Genomic DNA, 20,947 nt, shown 5'->3' with positions numbered 1-20,947 from the left:
AAAAAAAAAAACGAAGGAAAATCTAGAACAGGGGACGACCCCTAAAATATCTCGATAAGTGTCAAAAGATGCGTCAGATATTCGAAATACGACTCCAGACGTCCTAAACCGGGATTGCACAGTATTTTTTTTTTTTTATTTTGTTTTATTTATTTATTTATTAAATTAATAATTCAAGGTTTAGGCCTAAGCAATTATAAATAATTACATTTTTTAGATAAGCAAGGTCCATGGTCATAACAGTGTTTTTTTTTTACCAATATCTAGTTATCTAAAATTACATTTATGCGGCACCGAATGCGTAATTTTGGGTGCAAAAATCCAAATGCGATTTCCGAAATTACTTATATGGTCACATATCACCGCATTAGGTCTTCAAATGCAATCCACACATGCTTGTGGTATTTTCTTATAAAAGAAACCAGGCAAGAAAACAATGGTTAACCTATCATAATCTTAATCTACCATTACTCACACTAAGGCCCGGTGTTTCTGTGCGTTGTTGACTATAGTTTAACCTTGCCCCTTTTTTCGACAACATAAAATTTCGATACTCATCTCAGCTTGGCTACGGCTGTCGTCAAGCTTTGCTTTTTCGTGGTTGTGGTCTGTAGCCGCCGTGTTCAATGGAGTTAGGCCAAACTATTGTCTACAAATTTGTAATGAACAAAGCACCCCGTAAAGCCTGATATTACATTTACACTTGCCACACATACGTGCTTCTAATTGAGCCTTTCGAAAACGTCTACATCGCCCTCGGTAACATTTCGCTTAACCTTCCCTGTAATATTTAAACGCCACGACACCAATCCTTCACCAGAAAATGCACTGAATTAATTGATTGAACAGAATAGTCAGAAAATGTTAAAATAATGTGTGGAACGCTTGAATAGAACTCATTTTCAGACCAAATGCGATCATTTTGGAAATGCGATTTATATAAGGAAATGCACCTCATTTGGAATTTTTCACTCAAGGTGTGGAGGTCGAAAGCTGGCTGATTCCAAAATTGAATAAACACCGCAAATATTTAAGTTGATGGTATTGGGTATTGCGTATTGGGGTTTATTCACTAATAATTAAATCGAGATTTATACATACATGAAACATAAAATTAGTTTTGCTCGTACAAGAAATAAGCGTGATTTGCAACTTACTTGATATTGGACTATACCGCACCACAGCCAGCAACGATCTCAACTTAAGTTAACTTCAGTGCACGGACTTTTAAAAAGAGAATGTTGGTAGACGAAAAATTAAAATAGTGGTAGAAGTTGGTAGATTTTTTTTTTTTTTTCAAGAAAACAATAGCTACATTTTATATTTGTACAAAACAATTCATATTTTATTGTAAAACAAATAAAGCAGATTTCACGGAAATAACACTTAAAAAAATGTAAACAAAACAAAAAAATTCATGTAAATTTGTATATACATATTTATCATATCATACTTGCTTTTTTCCTGTATTTTGAGCTTGAAATACTGAGGAAACTTTACCGATACGTCTCATTAGAACAACAATTTTCCAATGTACCAGAATTTTGCTGCCACAAAATAACCGACTTTGGTATGTTATCGTTTACTTAAAACTTTTTTTATTTTCGTTCAAAATTATGCTTAAAAAACAGATGAAAATATAGCAGGAAAATATTTGCGACCTTATTTACTACATTTCTTTCATAAAAAAATTTATTTCTTGTTTGAATTTGTGCACAAATTTTTCAAAATAAGAACCGAATTTCAATAAAAAAAAAATTGTCAGAAAAAACAAAAGAAAAATCTAGTTCCATATGGGTCTTATTAAATACAAGGAACAAAATCACCTTCTACAAAGTAAAATTTTTTATAAAATCTTATTAATGTAATTGGATGCTGAAATAAAGTCCGTCCGATACAATACTCTTTTATTAATATTTGATTGGAAATGCTTGAAATTTTTAATCCATTACGATTGGCGGTTTTTATGTCGTTCCTTATAGAGAACTACCTTTCTGCGGCTGCACTACTGTGAGGTAATATTGCTAAGGAGAACATTTATTCACTCAAATTTTCTTTTAGAAAACTCTTACAGTTCCCAATTTTATCCATCCTTTAAGAATATCGTCGGAAAATATCTTTTCTATTATTTCCTTATCATATAACATTAATGATCGTCATTCGTTGTTAAGAATTTCCATTGAAGCCTTGTGAAATGGAAAAGCTTTAAGTTAGGGAACAATCATTGTAATTTGACTAGAATTAATATTAATTTTATTTCAAGTAGAATTAATATTTTTTTCATCAACATTTTCCAAAAGGTGTAACTTTTCGTCTTCGAAATTGAATCGTTTCTTAATTTCCTTACAAAGGCAAATGTTGGTAGATTTTTGGGCTTTGGTGGTAGAAGTGGTAGAAAATGGAAATGGGCTAAAAAGTTGGTAGATCTACCAAGAAAGTGGTGAAGTCCGTGCACTGGTTAACTTGTATGCAAAAAATTACTTATACAATGTAGAAAATTATCAAAAACAAGTAAGGAAGGCTAAGTTCGGGTGTAACCGAACATTACATACTCAGTTGAGAGCTGTGGAGACAAAGTAAGGGAAAATCGCCATGTTGTAAAAAGAACCTAGGGTAACCCTGGAATGTGTTTGTATGACATGTGTATCAAATGGTATTAAAGAGTATTTTAAGAGGAAGTGGGTCATAGTTCTAGAGATGGACGCCATTTAGGGATATCGCCACAAAGGTGGATCAGGCCTGACTCTAGAATTTGTTTGTACGATATGGGTATCAAATGAAATGTGTTAATGATAATTTTAAAAGGGAGTGGGCCTAAGTTCTATAGGTGGACGCCTTTTCGAGATATCGCATAAAGGTGGACCAGGGGTGACTCTAGAATTTATTTTGTACGATATGGGTATCAAATGAAAGGTATTAATGAGTATTTTAAAAGGGCGTGGGCCTAAGTTCTATAGGTGGACGCCTTTTCGAGATATCGCCATAAAGGTGGACCAGGGGTGACTCTAGAATTTGTTTGTACGATATGGGTATCAAATGAAAGGTGTTAATGAGTATTTTAAAAGGGAGTGGGCCTTAGTTCTATAGGTGGATGCCTTTTCGAGATATTGCCATAAAGGTGGGCCAGGGGTGACTCTAGAATTTTTTTGTACGATATGGGTATCAAATGAAAGGTGTTAATGAGTATTTTAAAAAGGAGTGGGCCTTAGTTCTATATGTGGACGCCTTTTCGAGATATCGCCATAAACGTAGACCAGGGGTGACTCTAGAATGTGTTTGTACGATATGGGTATCAAATTGAAGGATTAATGAGGGTTTTAAAAGGGAGTGGCCCTTAGTTGTATATGTGAAGGCGTTTTCGAGATATCGACCAAAATGTGGACCAGGGTGATCCAGAACATCATCTGTCGGGTACCGCTAATTTATTTATATATGTAATACCACGAACAGTATTCCTTCCAAGATTCCAAGGGCTTTTGATTTCGCATTGTAGAACTTTTTCATTTTCTTCTACTTAATATGGTAGGTGTCACACCCATTTTACTAAGTTTTTTTCTAAAGTTATATTTTGCGTCAATAGACCAATACAATTACCATGTTTCATCCCTTTTTTCGTATTTGGTATATAATTATGGCATTTTTTTCATTTTTCGTAATTTTCGATATCGAAAAATCCGACTATGACCACGCCAGTCGGATTTCGGCCATTTTTTACACCAATACAAAGTGAGTTCAGATAAGTACGTGAACTGAGTTTAGTAAAGATATATCGATTTTTGCTCAAGTTATAGTGTTAACGGCCGAGCGGAAGGACAGACGGTCGACTGTGTATAAAAACTGGGCGTGGCTTCAACCGATTTCGCCCTTTTTGACAGAAAACAGTTATCGTCCTAGAATCTAAGCCTCTACCAAATTTCACAAGGATTGGTAAAATTTTGTTCGACTTATGGCATTAAAAGTATCCTAGACAAATTAAATGAAAAAGGGCGGAGCCACGTCCATTTTGAAATTTTCTTTTATTTTTGTATTTTAATTAATTATCGCACTTTTTCGATTTTTCGAAATTTTCGATATCGAAAAAGTGGGCGTGGTTATTGTCCGATATCCTTCATTTTAAATGGCGATCTGAGATGAGTGCCCAGGAACCTACATACCAAATTTCATCAAGATACCTCAAAATTTACTCAAGTTATCGTGTTAGCGGACAGACGGACCGTCATCCAATCAAAGTTAATATACTCTGTGAGCTCTGCTCAACTGAGTATAAAAATAAACCATTGCGGGCAGCGTTGCGTGTATGCATAAAACAAAAAGGTATACATGAAACAAAAAGGTACTAAAAAATTGTGCTGTCACAGTGCACGACATCCCCGGCCCCATGAATTGACCCAGGGGAGATTCATCACAAAGTATCCACAACATCTAGTAGAGCTAGTTTTGAAACCGGATTTAAGCAAAGTTGCTTGACGTCTGAACATCTGCGGATGGGGCAATACCATCAGACCCATAATACAGCTTCACTGTACGACCTCTTTTCCATTGGGACCTCGGAAGGTCCGTTTCGCATGTAAGTACTAGATCGCCGATGCTGATGGCCTTTGACGGTTGACACCTTTTGCTGCGGCGGGTGAGTTCTGGCAAGTATTCGCGCATCCACTGCTTCCAAAGCCGTTCTATAAAGTTTGAGCAATTCGCCACTGTTTCCTTAGGCAGAGCTAGTTTTTATCTACAGGCATTGGAGTTTGCATCGAGTTCACATAATTGAGCAAAAAATGATTCGGCGTAATTGGTTCTGGATCATCCGGTGTGACTGGTAGGTGCGTTAGAGGTCTCGAGTTTACTATGTTTTCGGCTTCTATTAATAAACTATGTAACGTATCTACTTGCGGTGCACACTCTTTCAACATTATGTACAACGCCCTTTTAACTGACTGCACAAGTCTCTCCCATACATCGCCTTCGCTTGGGTTTGACGGGCAATTTCCAACGGATTCCTAAAAGTGTTAAAGACTCCGAAATTGCACCGTGGTCTATAAAATCTTCAACACCACGCAATTCTTTCGTTAGGCCAACAAAATTAGTGCCATTGTCACTGCGTATCTGAATCGGCACACCTCTTCTGTTTATAAAGTTTCGTATGCACAATAGCAAGGCATCAGACGAAAGATTTGTTGCCAACTCCAAATAAATTGCTCGGTTGGTAAGGCAAGGGAACAGTGCCACCCGTCTTTTTTCTTTTCGACGATGGATGGTGACAAGTAATGGTCCAAAGAAATCGACGCCACTATACGTAAATGGACGGACATAAGCAGTTAATCTATCGACTGGTAGTGTAGCTATCATGGGTTGAACTGACAAGGCCTTGCGCACGCGGCATAAGTTGCAGTCGGATCCCACGCTTTTTACAAGCACTCGTAACGAAGGTATCCAAAACTTCTGTCTGATTTCGTCCACTATTAAAATAACGTTAATAGGTCGCCACTTAACGTGATACCATTTAACAACAAGTTTCGTAAAGGCATGATTTTTCGGTAATATAATAAGACGTTTCGCTGAAATTGGTACAAATGGCGCGTTTTCTATGCGACCACTAAGTCGCAACTCAACTTCATCGGCTGTAAGTCCACCTTTTGTTTCCTCAAGCTTCATTCGCGCCTTTGCACAATTTCTTGTGAAACGAAGAATCCAGGCTATGCACCTCTTTAATCTAGAAAGATTTGAAAATCGCTTGAAGTCTACTATATTTGATTTTACGCTGACTGCTGCAAGTATCCGATGTTCTGCTTTCAACTCAAGTGCGCTTTCTGCTGTCTGTGAACTATTCTTGAGCTGTTGTGGCCAATCGTAGTGGGATTTCAGCAAAAAAGTCGGCCCTCTTAACCACCTGCCGTTTGGATCGTACGATGCAGAGAATTTCGCCCGAGTACCGTCATCGGCAACATTTTCTTCGGAAGGCAAACATCTCCACTGTTCGTCATCACTGCCATCCAAAATTTCTGATATTCTATTTATTTATTTATTCACAGCATTTTATATAAATCGTATTAAATATATGTTTTACAATAATTATATAATAGGTTTTTAAATTTCTTCAAATTATTGCACGTTTTAATATCTACAGGCTATTTAACATTTTCAAGCCTTTATAGTACAGATCTAGCTTTGCATTTTCTGTCTGGCAACGTGGTAATGCGAAATTGTGTCTATCTCTAGTAGGATAGGTGTGTGTATCACTGCTGTAGCTTAAGTTCTCTCTCAGGTAGTCCGGAAGTGCTCCTGTCTTAATGTTGTATATATATTTCATTGTGTGAAAGGAGATTAGTTGCTTTACGTTCAGCCATTTAAAAGTGTTCAGCATTGATGAAATACTTGTGTCGTACCGCGCGTTGAGTATATGTCTCATTGCTCTATTTTGCATTTTTTGCAACTTGTTTATTTGTGAGTCCGATGTGAGAAACAAAACACTGGCACTGCGACAAACTACTTATAGCGTCGCGTGCTGGAGCGTATCGAAGCAATTACCGTGGTTGAGTCACTCCAAAAGGTGACGTTGTTAGGCTTCACACTATGCTCGTTGACTATCGTTTCCTTTAAGTGGACTGCCATGACAGCAGCTTGCAATTCCAAGCGCGGAATCGATTGGTATTTAAGTGGGCGCACTTTACTTTTCCTGGAATAAATCGAACAAAAACATATTTATCCACTATTCGCCAGTATGCAGCCACTGCAAGAGCACTTTCGCTGGCATCTGTAAACACATGCAACTCCACTTGCGAGCACGTAAATCTTTGATAATTACACCGAGGTAATCGAACTTCATTAACCTTAGGAATTTGTTCCAGCCAGGCAGTCCATTTGCTATATTTATCATCGGGAATCGTTTCATCCCAATTAACACCACGAGTCCAAAGCTGTTGCAGAATCAGTTTTGCTGATATAATAAAATTAGCCAAGATGCCGAACGGGTCGAACATAGACATAACAAGGCTGAGAACTTCTCTTTTTGTGGGCTTACGATGCTGGTTTTATATTTCCAGGGATAATTTGATCCGGCCTTCCGAAATTTTCCTTTAATGTGTTCATGATTTCTGGTACGCTATCTGGATACGGCAGCAAGGCGGCGACAGCAACTTTAGATTCACCATGCAAGGCTTCGTGAAGACGAATAATATTGCGTGTCTTACTATAACCAAATTCTTGCGTAGTATCTATAAATGACCTTTCAAACATAGGCCATTCCAATGGATCACGTGCAAATGGCGGCAAATTCACTATTTTCCGTTGGCCGTGATGGATTAGCCAAGTGCAAAGGTTCTGAAGCGGCAGCTATATTTTGTGTACTAACTGTTGCCGTATCTATATTTTCTCTAGGCGCCATCCTCACCTGTTGTAACGTTTGCACTGACGATGGTGTTTTCTTACTATTGTCAGCGAATATTCTGCTTAACTCACTTATTTGCCTTTGAAATTCATTTTGTATATCGGTAATCTATCTATTAAATTCCAACGCTACTTGCTCTATTCCGTTACCTACGACATGACTACTCATTGCATTACCTGTTGTTGCTCTGTTTACGTCCTCTGGGACGCCTCTGTTTTCTACCTCGGCGCTGTTGTTTGTAGCAAAAAATTTTGAAGATAAAGATGTTGCATGCGCGAACTTCAGTGGAAAGCAGCGGAGCTTCACAAAATTCTAGTAGGTCACTTCCACCACACCACAAATTTTAACACGATTTTTAACATAATTTAAGCACACAAAATACACCGATTGTAGTTTTGGAGTGTAAAAATGTGAATTATGAATACATTAGCTGAATAAAAAGTGTACAAATAATTGTTAAATAATAAATACAGACAGTGGTAGTTTAACAAATTCTGCTGTGGTAAGTGGTGAATGACCTACTAGAGGTTTTGTGAAGCATGCTTCACACTATTTTTCGTCCCTGCAATGTCTCTATGTTAATATTGGCTGTGTTTTTTTTCACGTCTATATACGTTTACGCTTAAACTTTATATGGACTGCTAAGCGACAAACTTTAAATACACCTCTGAAATTGCTACGCATAAAATTAGTACTACTAAATTTCAATACGCATTATACTCAGATGTAACTGAAATATGTGTCCATGTTTCACCCTCTGCACTAATTCCAGGTATTCTATGCGCGTCCACTATCTATCACAACTGATTCAGCTATATGTTATACACAGAAATACAGCAGAGGGTTGTGTCTCCGCTTTTCGGTACACCCTGTAGCTGTAGGTAGTTGTTTAACCACTGCCGCTAGATAGGTCTCCTAAGCATTATCTAAGCGAGGATAGGCGTTTTTTTCACGCGCAAACGAAACGTATACACGGCTATTGTCTCTGTTTGTAGTGGCAGCGCTGCCGGCAGCAGCGTTTACTACATGCTCTGCTGGTGTACCAAATACCTTTCTATTCTCCATGATCATGTCCATATCTGCTGAATTCTGCGGAGGTGTGCAAGACAATGGCATATCTTCGTCGCTAAAACCCAAACGTGGTGGCACTCCTTTGTTGTCTCTTTTGCTTGTCCTGACCGGACGTCCAACTTCAAACATTCGCAACACCACTTGTATGTGTATTCACAGCACCTTATTTTACGCTGTGCTCATCCGACGAATAAAACTCACTCACCCGCCGCATGAAGAGAATGATCCATCAAAGAATAAAGAAATGTGGAAGTCGAAAGCTGGCTGATTCCAAAATTGAATAAACACCGCTAATATTTAAGTTTATGGTATTGGGTATTGCGTATTGAGGTTTATTCTCTAATAATTAAATCGAGATTTATACATACATGAAACATAAAATTAGTTGTGTTCGTACAAGAAATAATCGTGATTTGCAACTTACTTGATATTGGACTATACCGCTCCACAGCCAGCAACGATCTCAACTTAAGTTAACTTGTATGCAAAAAATTACTTATACAATGTAGAAAGTTACCAAGAAAAATAAACCGTTGCGGGCAGTGTTGCGTGTATGCATAAAACAAAAAGGTATACATAAAACAAAAAGGTACTAAAAAAATTGTGCTGCCACAGTGCACGACACAAGGTTACCTATTTGGCGCAGTGTAAATTTAATCTAAGCGGTTTTTTCTTAAATCTTAAGAATGGGCGCTTTCAGCGAGTATAACTTTTATAGATACGTTGCGAACATATTTCCGCAAATGAGTGATATAAATGTTAAATAAAATAATTATTCTTTTACTTACAGACAACATAACTTGCACAAAATGTTCAAGCGTGTTTGAAATACCGAGGGAACTATATCTACATGACAAGTTCGTACATAGTATATCTGGCGCCACCATACATTGTCCTTGGTGCAAACATTCCACCTTAATTCCAAAAAATGAACTAACGGATCATCTGAAAGCAAATCATTTTAGATATTTGAAATATTTCCATATAATTAATAGTCAGAACGTTGATAGTAATTTAAAAAATAGTGAAAACACCATCGCGCTGGATTATGAGCTAACTAAAGACCAGGAGGATCAGAAATACGAGTGTCCGATATGTTTTAAAAGTTTCGCAAAACTTGAGTCATATGATAATCATATTAAAAATACACATGAGGGAATAACAACTACTGATATGGTGGAAGCTGTGTTGTTGACTGGAGATGAAAATAGCAATCCTGATATTTCAAAGCCGTTTGATTGTTCGATATGTCCAAAGCGATTTCAGTCAAAAAAATCCCTCGCTAAACACATTAGAAATAAGCATGAAGCGTCACCTAAAATCAACAATAACGAGTCAGAGGGTCAAATTTCTGATATGGTGGAACCTGAGTTGATGATGACTGGAGATGAAAATAGCAGTCATGATATTTCAAAGCCTTTTGATTGTTCGATATGTCCAAAGCGATTTCAGTCAAAAAAATCACTGGCTAACCACAATAGAAATAAGCATGAAGCGTCACCTAAAATCAACAATAACGAGTCAGAGGGTCAAATTTCTGATATGGTGGAACCTGAGTTGATGAATGGAGATGAAAATAGCAGTCCTGATATTTCAAAGCCTTTTGATTGTTCGATATGTCCAAAGCGATTTCAATCAAAAAAATCACTCGCTCAACACATTAGAAATAAGCATGAAGCGTCACCTAAAATCAACAATAACGAGTCAGAGGGTCAAATTTCTGATATGGTGGAACCTGAGTTGATGACTGGAGGTGAAAATAGCAATCCTGATACGGTAAAGCCTTTTGAATGTTTAATATGTTCCAGGCGATATCAAGCAAAAAAAGCACTGGCTAAACACTTTAGAAATAAGCATGAAGCGTCAGCTAAAATTAACAATAACGAGTCAGAGGGTCAAATTTCTGATATGGTGGAACCTGAGTTCATGACTGGAGATAAAAAAAGCAATCCTGATACGGTAAAGCCTTTCGAATGTTTAATATGTTCAAGGCGATATCAAGCAAAAAAAGCACTGGCTAAACACTTTAGAATCAAGCATAAAAGCACCTATGATAAGTTAGAGGGTAAAATTTTTAAAGATAACGAAGGCAGTAGGAATTCCAGGCACGAAAACCGACTTGCATCCAGATTAAAAGCGAAAGGAAAATACATATGTTCATTTTGTCGTAAGTACCTATATATGTATGAAGTTTACAATTGTATATATGTATAAAAGGGATCGTAGCAGTGGGCACGTGGCTATTTAAATAGGAAAGCATTTCTTGTCAGCCTATCTGTTTTCTCTTTATCATTTTCGCCATATAATTTGCTATCATGTAAATTAATTTATTTTAAGTTGGGCCCGGTTTTAGAGTTTAACCATGCCACTTTGCTCGATAACATAAAATATTGCTGCTAATCTATCCCGTTTTACGTTTAACTGAGACGATAACAATGCAACTGTAAAACTATTTCAAAAATTATAATAAAGTGGCGAATATTAGTATCAGTATGCTGTTAGTAAATAATCACAACAACAAAAACGGCAACACTTATGTACAAGGCAACGAAGAGGTATCTCACACACACACATGTAGTCATCAGACGAAGTAGTTACTTGTAATAGAAGAACTTTCCTCTTTTTCTTTTCCTCCACCTTCTCTCTCATTAGCCCTCCTCTTCCTATGTACAAAATTTCAAGCAAATCGCTAAACATATAAACCTTCGCCATCTAAATTAAAATTCTTGCACCGACTGCATGCGTATTGAAACACAAAACTCCATCGTAGTGTTCACGAATTGTGCGTGCATTTGCGCATGCACACAAAGGCACACTTCTACAGTGCGAATTTAAGGCCCCTATTACGGTTTACAACACAACTCTCTTTCAGTTGAAATTTTGATATTTGGTATTACAGATTACAATTCAACCTGTCAAAAAAAAATTTCGGTTGAAGTTGTCTAGTCTTACAACATTTTGTGCAATTTTAAACACATTTTTTGAAAAAAACAAGGTTTCAACGAAGGATTACATTGAGAAACTTATAGACCTTATGGAGCGACATACCGAAGATGGACGAGACAAGTCGCAGTTCGGATGCAGCCAAAATAGGTGAAATTATGCGAACGTGAGTCCCATCGACACTACCCGTTGCTCCTGGGAATCCTGTTTTAGACTGAAATGTAATTTTTGAAGTGCTTTGCTCCTCTGCAGTCATTTGGGTTTTAATCCACTTCGCACAAATATGCTCGTCTATAATATCTAAAACTTCTCTAAAAACTGTAGGTATTTTTCAGTCCAACACTTGAATCATATCCACAGCATTTTTGATAACTGCCGTCAGCAAGGAATCAGAGTGCAGCGCATAATTTTAAAATAGAGGTACAGCCGTCCCTGTTGTTGTTGTTGTTGTTGTTGTAGCGATTAGGTTACTCCCCGAAGGCTTTGGGGAGTGTTATCGATGTGATGGTCCTTTGTCGGATACAGATCCGATACGCTCCGGTAACACAGCACCATTAAGGTGCTGGCCCGACCATCTCGGGAACGATTTATATGGCCACATTAAACCTTCAGGCCATCCCTCCCTCCCCACCCCCAAGTTCCATGAGGAGCTTGGGGTCGCCAGAGCCTCGTCTGTTAGTGAAACGGGATTCGCCGCTCGAAGGTGAGGTTGACAATTGGGTTGGAGAAGCTATATATTGCGCACAGCCGTCCCTAGAATGCGTTTGTGGAAATGGTCCTCCATTTCGTTTAGTAAGAAGCAAAATGCTTCCTTACTTAAGCAAGAATAAGTTAGAAATCTGCTAAATAACTTCATTAGAAGCTCATCATTTTTCACTAAAACATTTTCTTACTTGGTGCTTGGTAGTTCCCAGGGATTGGAGTTATCACGCAATTTTTTCCCTATTCGCGACATGTCAATTTTGTCACCAACATTTTCGTCGTTATAAAATAAATTTAATATTATTTAATTGATATCCATTTTGCTATTAATAAAAAAATCACTTTTGCAAATGCTCAAATTGGCGCCTGATCAGCTGTTCATTTATCTGTAAAATCATCACTTGTTTAGGTTGGCAACATCAATCCAACTTCAACTGAAATAAGTTGTAATTCGTAATACCAAACAGGAGTTGAGTTGTCTGAAAGTTGAGTTGTTTTAATTACAATAAACTAGATTGAGTTGTAAACCATAATAGGAACATAAACTACAGTTAAAGTTGACTAGGCGTTTATCCCTGCCACTTTGTTCCAAAACATAAAATTCTGCTGCGCATCTCAGCTTAAGCGGCCGAAGTGGCAGGGTTAAACTATAGTGAACTGTTTTAGACATTCTTTTGAGTTCCAGTGTGGGGCAATCCCACTTTTAAAGGAGACGTAGGTTAGGGTTTTAGGGCTGCGTTCACCATTAGAATCATTTGTCCTTTCTTACAAACGTCCTGAGTGTGAACTGGAGCGAGTAATTTTAGACTTAAAGTACTCTCAAAACGTTCAAGTGTCCGACTTTTTTTTCTTGTGTAACTTATTTAATGAATTTATAAGTTAACTAGCTTTACCAGGCGCACGTTGTAACGCCCGAGATCGAATGGATGTTGCGTTATTTTTTCTGTTTTGTTTGTTGATAATTTAATTTATTGTTCTGTAAATTGAATTGAATTTTGTACGCATATTTGGTGAAATTTTCTGTTAAAACATTTTATTCTTGTATCTTATTGTATCTTATTTTATATTATTGTATTGCTTTTACCGCTGATGATTGTTGCTTTGATTACATTCCGAAGAAGCATGACTGGTGAGCCAATTTTCAAAGTTGATATATGCGCAGGCATTTCTTTTGGTTCTAAGGAGAATAGAAATTCATTTGGATAATTCACAATTTTATCTTCATCTGTAACTGTGTCGATCGATTTATATTTCGTCACTTCACCAGGAAATTGATTTTGAAAGCGATCATTGATTTTGTTAACATGATCATTTTTGGGAGCTAAGATAGTTCTTTCGCATAGCCAAAAACCAAAAACATTTAAATTTAAAATTCTTAATTCTGAAATATGAAAAACTTTCGTCTTGATCGAAGGAACCTCGAGCCAAAATTTGGTGATGATCGAAGTATAGCAAACACGTTTTCATAGGGAACACACACACAGAATTTGATTTTTATAGAAGATGTAGATAGACTGAAGCTAAACAATTTTTTTAACAGCGGCAGATTACTAAACGTACAAAAGGCATAACAGCTAAACTCAACGATGCAGTCAGACTTTAGGTGTTAAAACAACTTAGTTTGTACGGCAGCCATAGTTTTTCCCCATTCCACATTTTACTGGAGGTTTTAGGACTTAACGTCACATAGCTCCTTACCAATTTTAATTATCCTACCATTACGACATCCAGATATATGCAGTATAATATATTCCATTTGTATGGGTGGTGCCACACCCCCTTTTTCCAAATTCCATATTTTCTTGGTGGTGTTAAGGATTGACCTCAAATAACTCCTTACTGAATTTCAATGTTCTGGCATGTATACCTTCAAAGTTATGCAGTACCAAAGATTCCAATTGAATGGGAGGTTCCACGCCCCCTTTTTCCCAATTCCGCATTTTCTTGGTGGTGTTAGGGATTGACCTCATATAACTCCTTACTGAATTTCAATGTTCTGGCATGTATACCTTCAAAGTTATGCATTACTAAAGATTCCATTTGTATGGGAGGTGCCACGCCCCTTTAATATATCGAAATTATTTTTAGCCTAAAACCTTCCCGCTGATCGAAGGAACCCATAACCAAAATTTGGTGATGATTGATGTGTGGGAAATACGTTTCCATAGCGAACACACACACACACAGAATTTATTTTTATATATATATGGCTAAACCGATTTGGGATTTCAAAATCAACTAACCATCATCTCTCCTTCCTGTATCATTCCTAAAAATTTCATGGCAATCTTTCTATCCGTTCTCGAGTTATGGAGTGACAATCAAAATGTACACTTCTTTTTATATATATAGACTAGCAGACCCGGCAGACGTTGTTCTGCCCTAAATTTGGTATATCTGCATACATTTTAATAAGCTTTTTCCGTCTAAATCTGCCCTCGTCCCTCTACACTTTTTCCTAATTTTTGTATTCACTCCTCCCTCCGTATTTTTCGCTTCATCTATCTCCATCTTCGTCTCATTCTATCTTTTTCTTAGTCTCGTTCTCTCTTTTCTCTTCTCTCAAGTTTTTCTCATTCTTCTTCATATCTTATTGCCAGCCCCAGAGGGTGGTACGTATTTTGTTCTAGTCCCATTCCGAGTCTCAGTCCCAGTCCCAGTCCGTCTCTGGTATACTTCCCGGAAAAAAGCATCGTAAATACTAATATAGGCAAATTTATATACCAAATTTCAGGCAAATCGAATAGGACGTATGTAAATAGGTATGTGGGTATTATTAATTCATGACTTTATTTCGGATTCGCATGCATATTTATCAGTTTTGCCAGGTTGATGCGACTAAATCGAATATCACAATGAAAATTACTTAAAAGCTCTCAGCAACAGCTTTCATTTGATATCCAAAATACACACACATTCTAGGGGTATCCGGGTCCATGTTTTGGTCTATATCTCGAGGCCTTGTCACCAGTAGGTATGAAAACTACCCTGTAGTAAAGCACTCATCAACAGTTTTCCTTTGATATCCATATTGTATAAACATTGTCTCGGGGTATCCGTGTCCACGTTTTGGCCTATATCTCGATACCCAAGACACCCAGCGGTATAAAAAATTATCTGTAGTAAAGCACACATCAACAGCTTCAATTTGATACCCATAATGTAAAAACGGATCCTAGTGTTACCCTGATCCACGTTTTGGCCTATATCTCGAGACCCTAGTCACCAATAGGTATGAAAACTACCCTGTATTAAAGCACTCATCAACAGCTTTCATTTGATATCCATATTGTATAAACACATTCTAGGGGTGCCCGGGTCCACGTTTTGGCCTATATCTCGAGACCCTAGTCACCAATAGGTATGTAAAATTACCCTGTACTAAAGCACTCATCAACAGTTTTAATTTGATATCCATATTGTATAAACACATTCTAGGGGTACCCGGGTCCACGTTTTGGCTTATATCTCGAGACCCTAGTCACCAATAGGTATGAAAACCACCCTGTACTAAAGCACTCATCAGCAGCTTTCATTTCATATCCATATTGTATAAACACATTCTAGGGGTGCCCGGGTCCACGTTTTGGCCTATATCTCGAGACTCTAGTCACCAATATGTATGAAAACTAAAAATCAACTAACCATCATCTCTCCTTCCTGTATATTTCCTAAAAATTTCATGGCAATCTTTCTATCCGTTCTCGAGTTATGGAGTGACAATCAAAATGTACACTTCTTTTTATATATATAGATAAAATGAAAATAATTCAATATTTGCTAAAACGTTGTTCATTTCCTGTTCTACAAAACATTACCTTCTTATTTGCGTTAAATTTTCTCTTCAACACGAATGTGTTTTTACATTTTATTAGAGTTATTGAATAAATTTCTGCGCACAAAATTGGAATATCTTAGAAATAATTGTACATACTGTAAATAAATTTGGAAAAAAACAGAAAGTATGATATTTCAGTATCGAATACACTAATAATTCCAGTCTGATGGGAGGAACAAATAAACAACAGCGTTGTCAATTAGCCCCAGTTACATTGTGTACCATACCTTATCAACAACGAAGCGAGGAAGACGGTGATTTTTGTGTTTTTTTTGTAATAGAATCGAAAAAATGTTTTCTCCGAAAAATCCTATCGAATCCAGCTCTACACCATTTCCAGTTGTAAATGATAATAGTTACTTTAAGATGAGAAAGCGTAATTTTAAAATAAGATTTGTGAATTGTAAATGAGATTAGTCAGTTGTAAATTAGATAGCGTCATTTGTAATTGAAAATAGTGAGTTGTAAATAAGAATAGTGAATTGTAAATGTGAAAACGTCATTTGTAAATGAGATTAGTCAATTCTACATGCGAAAGCGTCACATTGAAATGAGAACAGTCACTTGCAAATGAGAAAGCGTCATTTGAAAATTCGAAAGCGTCAATTGTAACTGAGGATAGTCACTTGTAAATGAGAACAGTCAATTATAAATGCTAAATCGTCATATGTAAATGAGAATTATCACTTGTAAATGAGAAAGTATCAAATGAAAATGCGAAAGCATTTGTAATGGAGAATACTTAGTCAATTCTAAATAAAAAAGTATCACTTAAAAATGGGAACGCGCCATACGGAAATGAGAATAGTCAATTGTAAAAGTGAAAGCGTTATATAGAAATAAAAAAAGTGATTAAATTTTGAACGAGAGAGCATTAAGTGAAAATGCGAAAGACTTATTTGTTACTAAGAATAAAAATTGTCAATTGAAAATGCGAAACTCGTTTTATTGAGTAATTTTAACATTGAATTTAAATATACGTGTAATAATAGTATATCGAGTAATGACAATAACTACATATTTGTATGGGTTCAATGCACTGCCCATGAAAGAGATGCCCACATGGTAATAGCCGAACAACGGACTTCCTTTGCATTTTATTACGCTCACATCATAATTGTCTTTAAACTCCATTTTGGTAGCGCTCGGAAAGTTCGGTTATAACTTTTTATTTGTTCAGTTACCGATAGACTAAAATAAATAAATTCAAATATGTATGTATTTATAACTTACTTGGTGCTTACACTTTTTAATCGTAAAGTGGTTTATACAAAAGTATAATGTAATGATTCCCTCTCATTACCCATTTCCCACCACTGTACAAGAACTTGGACTTCTTTTCAAAAAATGCATAAGGAGTCCGAAGTCCGTGGGACACAATTGGAATAATCAACAAAAAGCCCTATTAATAACTAGTGTTATTTTAGTGAATTAAGTAGTGGTTAAATACCATCCTAAAAGCTAACCACGGTTTTATGTTATTTCAGCAATTAGTTTGTATCTGCTTTCTCATTTACAAGTGACTATCCTCATTTCCATATGACGCTTACGCATTTTCAAGTGATACTTTCTTATTTATAACTGAGTACGTATTCTCAATTACAAATGACGCTTTCGCATTTTCATTTGATGATTTCTCATTTACAAGTGACTATTCTCATTTCCATATGACGCTTTCGCATTTACAATTGACTATTCGCATTTACAACTGACGCTTTCGAAATTACATCTGACGCTGTCTAATTTTCAAATGACGATTTCTCATTTACAAGTGACTATTCGCATTTCCAAATGACGCTTTCCCATTTACAATTCACTATTCTCATTTACAACTGACTATTCTTATCTACAAGTGACTCTTCGCATTTCCATGTGACGCTTTCGCTTCTACAATTGACTATTCTCATTTCCAAATGACGCTTTCGCATTTACAATTCAATATTATCATTAACAACTGACTATTCTCAATTACAATTGACGGGTGGAAATTTCATTTACAGTTTTCTTATTTACAAGTGACTATTCTCATATCGAAGCGACGCTTTCGCATTTACAATTGACTATTCTCATTTTCACATGATGCTTTCGCATTTATGTATATCTGACGATTTCTCATTTACAACTGGAAATGTTGTAGTTTAAATCGGTTTTGAGACAGCGAAAAATGCCATGACACAAAACAGATGTTAAGTTTTATTTTTTATTCTTGATTTTATTGGTAAAACATAACTATAAATACACGTCTAAAATGTCAGGAGAGGTATCAAAATACGCGTTTTGACCTCGGAATCAATAATCTAATGGCGGATATAAAAAAAAGTGTGCTGTTATGGAGATATTTGTATGCGATTGTTATATTTTGAATTATTTTATTGTACACACACAGCTCAATAGGTTGTTTTTCAGATCAGAAAACACAACTAGGGTGTTCACAGTCCCTTTTAATTTGGCCTAGTTAATTTACCAAAAAAATTTCAATTTTATTTCTTTATCAATTTTTGTTTTTGCTTTTCATGGAATTCAAAAATACCACTTTTAACAAAATTAACTAGATTTTAACTTTGTTATTTTAGTATTCAGAAAAAGATCGCCTAGACAAAGTCGGAGGTGGTGTTCTACTCGCCGTACATTCTACATTAACGTCCGAGGAAGTAATTGTTCCTTTTATTGAATCAATTGAGCTAAAATGTATCCGCATCCAGTTAGGAAATAATCATATATACTTAGCTGTCTGTTACATTCCGTCCTCATCTGATATTTCAGTTTACATGCAACTCACCTCTCTGCTTGAAACTATTAATTTAATGTTAAAAGCCTGTGATTCTATAATTGCCTTGGTGGACTTCAACCTTACTCACATTTCTTGGAGTATCTTTGATGAAAGCATCGTACCAGTTTCATCCAAAATTGGATATAACGATTTTCTGGACTATATGACAAATCTCTGCCTTAACCAGATTAATCTTATCCCTAACAACTTTGGAAGAATTTGAGATTTAGTATACGTTGGCGACACATCTAAATTTTCTTTGAGTCGTTGTGATCCTTTGGTCTTACCAGAAGACGCTTACCATCCTTCTGTAGAGATATTTTACGAAACTATAAAAAACGTTAAAGATTGTGGTACTAATCTCTGTGCTTCAGACTTTGGGTTAGACTTTAATTTTGCCAAAGGCAATTTTAAAAACTTAAACCGAGAAGTATCTAAATTCACGAGGCCTGCATATAGTGGAGATATAGAAGCCAACGTCTCGCATTTTAATAATACCATTTACAGCCTATTCGAAAAGTATTTTCTTAAACGTAAATTTGCCTATGTTGAACCAACCCAAGTATGGGTTGTGGAAATTTCTTTTCACAATTTTTCAAAGCTAATTATTCCATAAACGGCTTTGCTCGGTCACACAATTATCTCTCTCAATTTCACTCTAACAACTTAATTACTACACCAACTATCTCTCATGAAGATGTTTTGTTTTACCTCAGGACCTTGAAGGAATCTTCCAAAAGCGGTCCTGATAGGATATCCCTATCAATTTCACTCTAACAACTTAATTACTACACCAACTATCTCTCATGAAGATGTTTTATTTTACCTCAGGACCTTGAAGGAATCTTCCAAAAGCGGTCCTGATAGGATTCCCATAATATATTGGGATTGGGATATAAGATTTTCTAACAAAATTAGGGAGCCTCGAAACTCATTTCAGACCCATGGACAATATTCTCAGTATGACCCCGAGATTCAGAAACGATGTGCCTTTTCAATAATAAATTTGACCCACCCTAATGCACACGGACGTTGTATACACACATTTTAGTAAAGCGTTTGTCACTCGCTACTTATTCATAAACTGGATATTCTGGAATTTCAACCAGGTCTCACGCAATGGATTTCGTCTTATCTTCTTGATAGAACTGAAAGAGTTATCTATAAAAATGCTTTTTCCGATGTCATTGATGTAACTTCTGGTGTTCCTCGGGGCAGTCATCTTGGCCCAATTCTGTTATTGCTGTTTATAAACGATATTTCTACAACAATAAAATTTTCTAAAATTTTGATGTACGCTGATGATTTAACAATTTGTTTATCCTGTGCGTCAAGCGAAGAAAGGTCTCTTATACAATCAGACCTGGACGCATTGCACAATTGGTGCATCGTCAACTCTATGCCACTTAATCTTAAAAAAATGCAAATTGAGGGGATGTGTGGAATAATGGTATAAGTCGAGTTACACCGTTTTTCCATAAATCAACTAAATAAAAAGAGCACGATTACATACACATACCATATTAATCTTAGAAAATAATAGTGATATTTGACAAAGATATTAGCTTCATTTATGGAAAAACGGTATAACTCTCTAATAAAATTTTGCAGTAGTGAAGCACGTAATGGTATGAAAATATATTCAATGTCGTAGGCCAGAAAGAACTGAAAAATAAAAGAATTGAACTGGTTTCAAAAACGACTAACCAGACAGAGAACTCCATTGTTAAAAATAGAAAAAGTTTAAAAATGATAAAAGTAGTAAAAAAAGATTGCTAAAAATAACAAAAGGAAATAACAAATAGTTATAAGCACATCTAAATAGCAGAATATAATGTATTTAACAATGGTTATTAATGTATCTACTATTTTTTTAATAAAGTATCTCAATCAAAATATTTGATATTCGAACTATGGAATAACGGTATAACTCAACAAAAAAGAAATCATCCATTTTCTAATAATATTATGTATATATAAAATTTGTTACTTTTTCTTATCAAAGAATCATACTATCTAAAATCCTAGTGGGATTATTATAAATTTATTTTTACCTGCATTGTTAAGTTTTTTTCACTTTTCTCAAAAGGTTGATTCTTGAGTTATACCGTTATTCCACACATCCCCTCAATTTATGTGCTTTTCTCGTAGATTACATCAGCCAGCTTCCTACTCTCTTAACAATTATAATCTTGAACAGGTATACAGTTTTATAGACCTTGGCGTTAATATGGACAGTAAA

At 36.0% G+C, this 20,947-nt stretch overlaps 1 protein-coding gene across 1 annotated transcript in view; it reads left to right on the top strand.

Moving 5' to 3' along the window:
• LOC137248776 (zinc finger protein 845-like) overlaps positions 1 to 20,947 on the top strand; it is a 102,039-nt gene that overhangs the window by 68,781 nt on the left and 12,311 nt on the right. The window contains exon 7 of the mRNA XM_067779678.1: positions 9,243 to 10,619. Coding sequence (XP_067635779.1) covers positions 9,243 to 10,619 — 1,377 coding nt within the window. The remainder of the gene's footprint in view (positions 1 to 9,242; positions 10,620 to 20,947) is intronic.

The sequence above is a fragment of the Eurosta solidaginis genome, chromosome 4 (assembly GCF_040869045.1).
Source record: "Eurosta solidaginis isolate ZX-2024a chromosome 4, ASM4086904v1, whole genome shotgun sequence".
In the NCBI taxonomy this organism is placed as follows: Eukaryota; Metazoa; Arthropoda; class Insecta; order Diptera; family Tephritidae; genus Eurosta; species Eurosta solidaginis.
The sequence above is the reverse complement of the archived record's forward strand: the minus strand, read 5'-3'. Positions and strand labels throughout refer to the sequence as shown.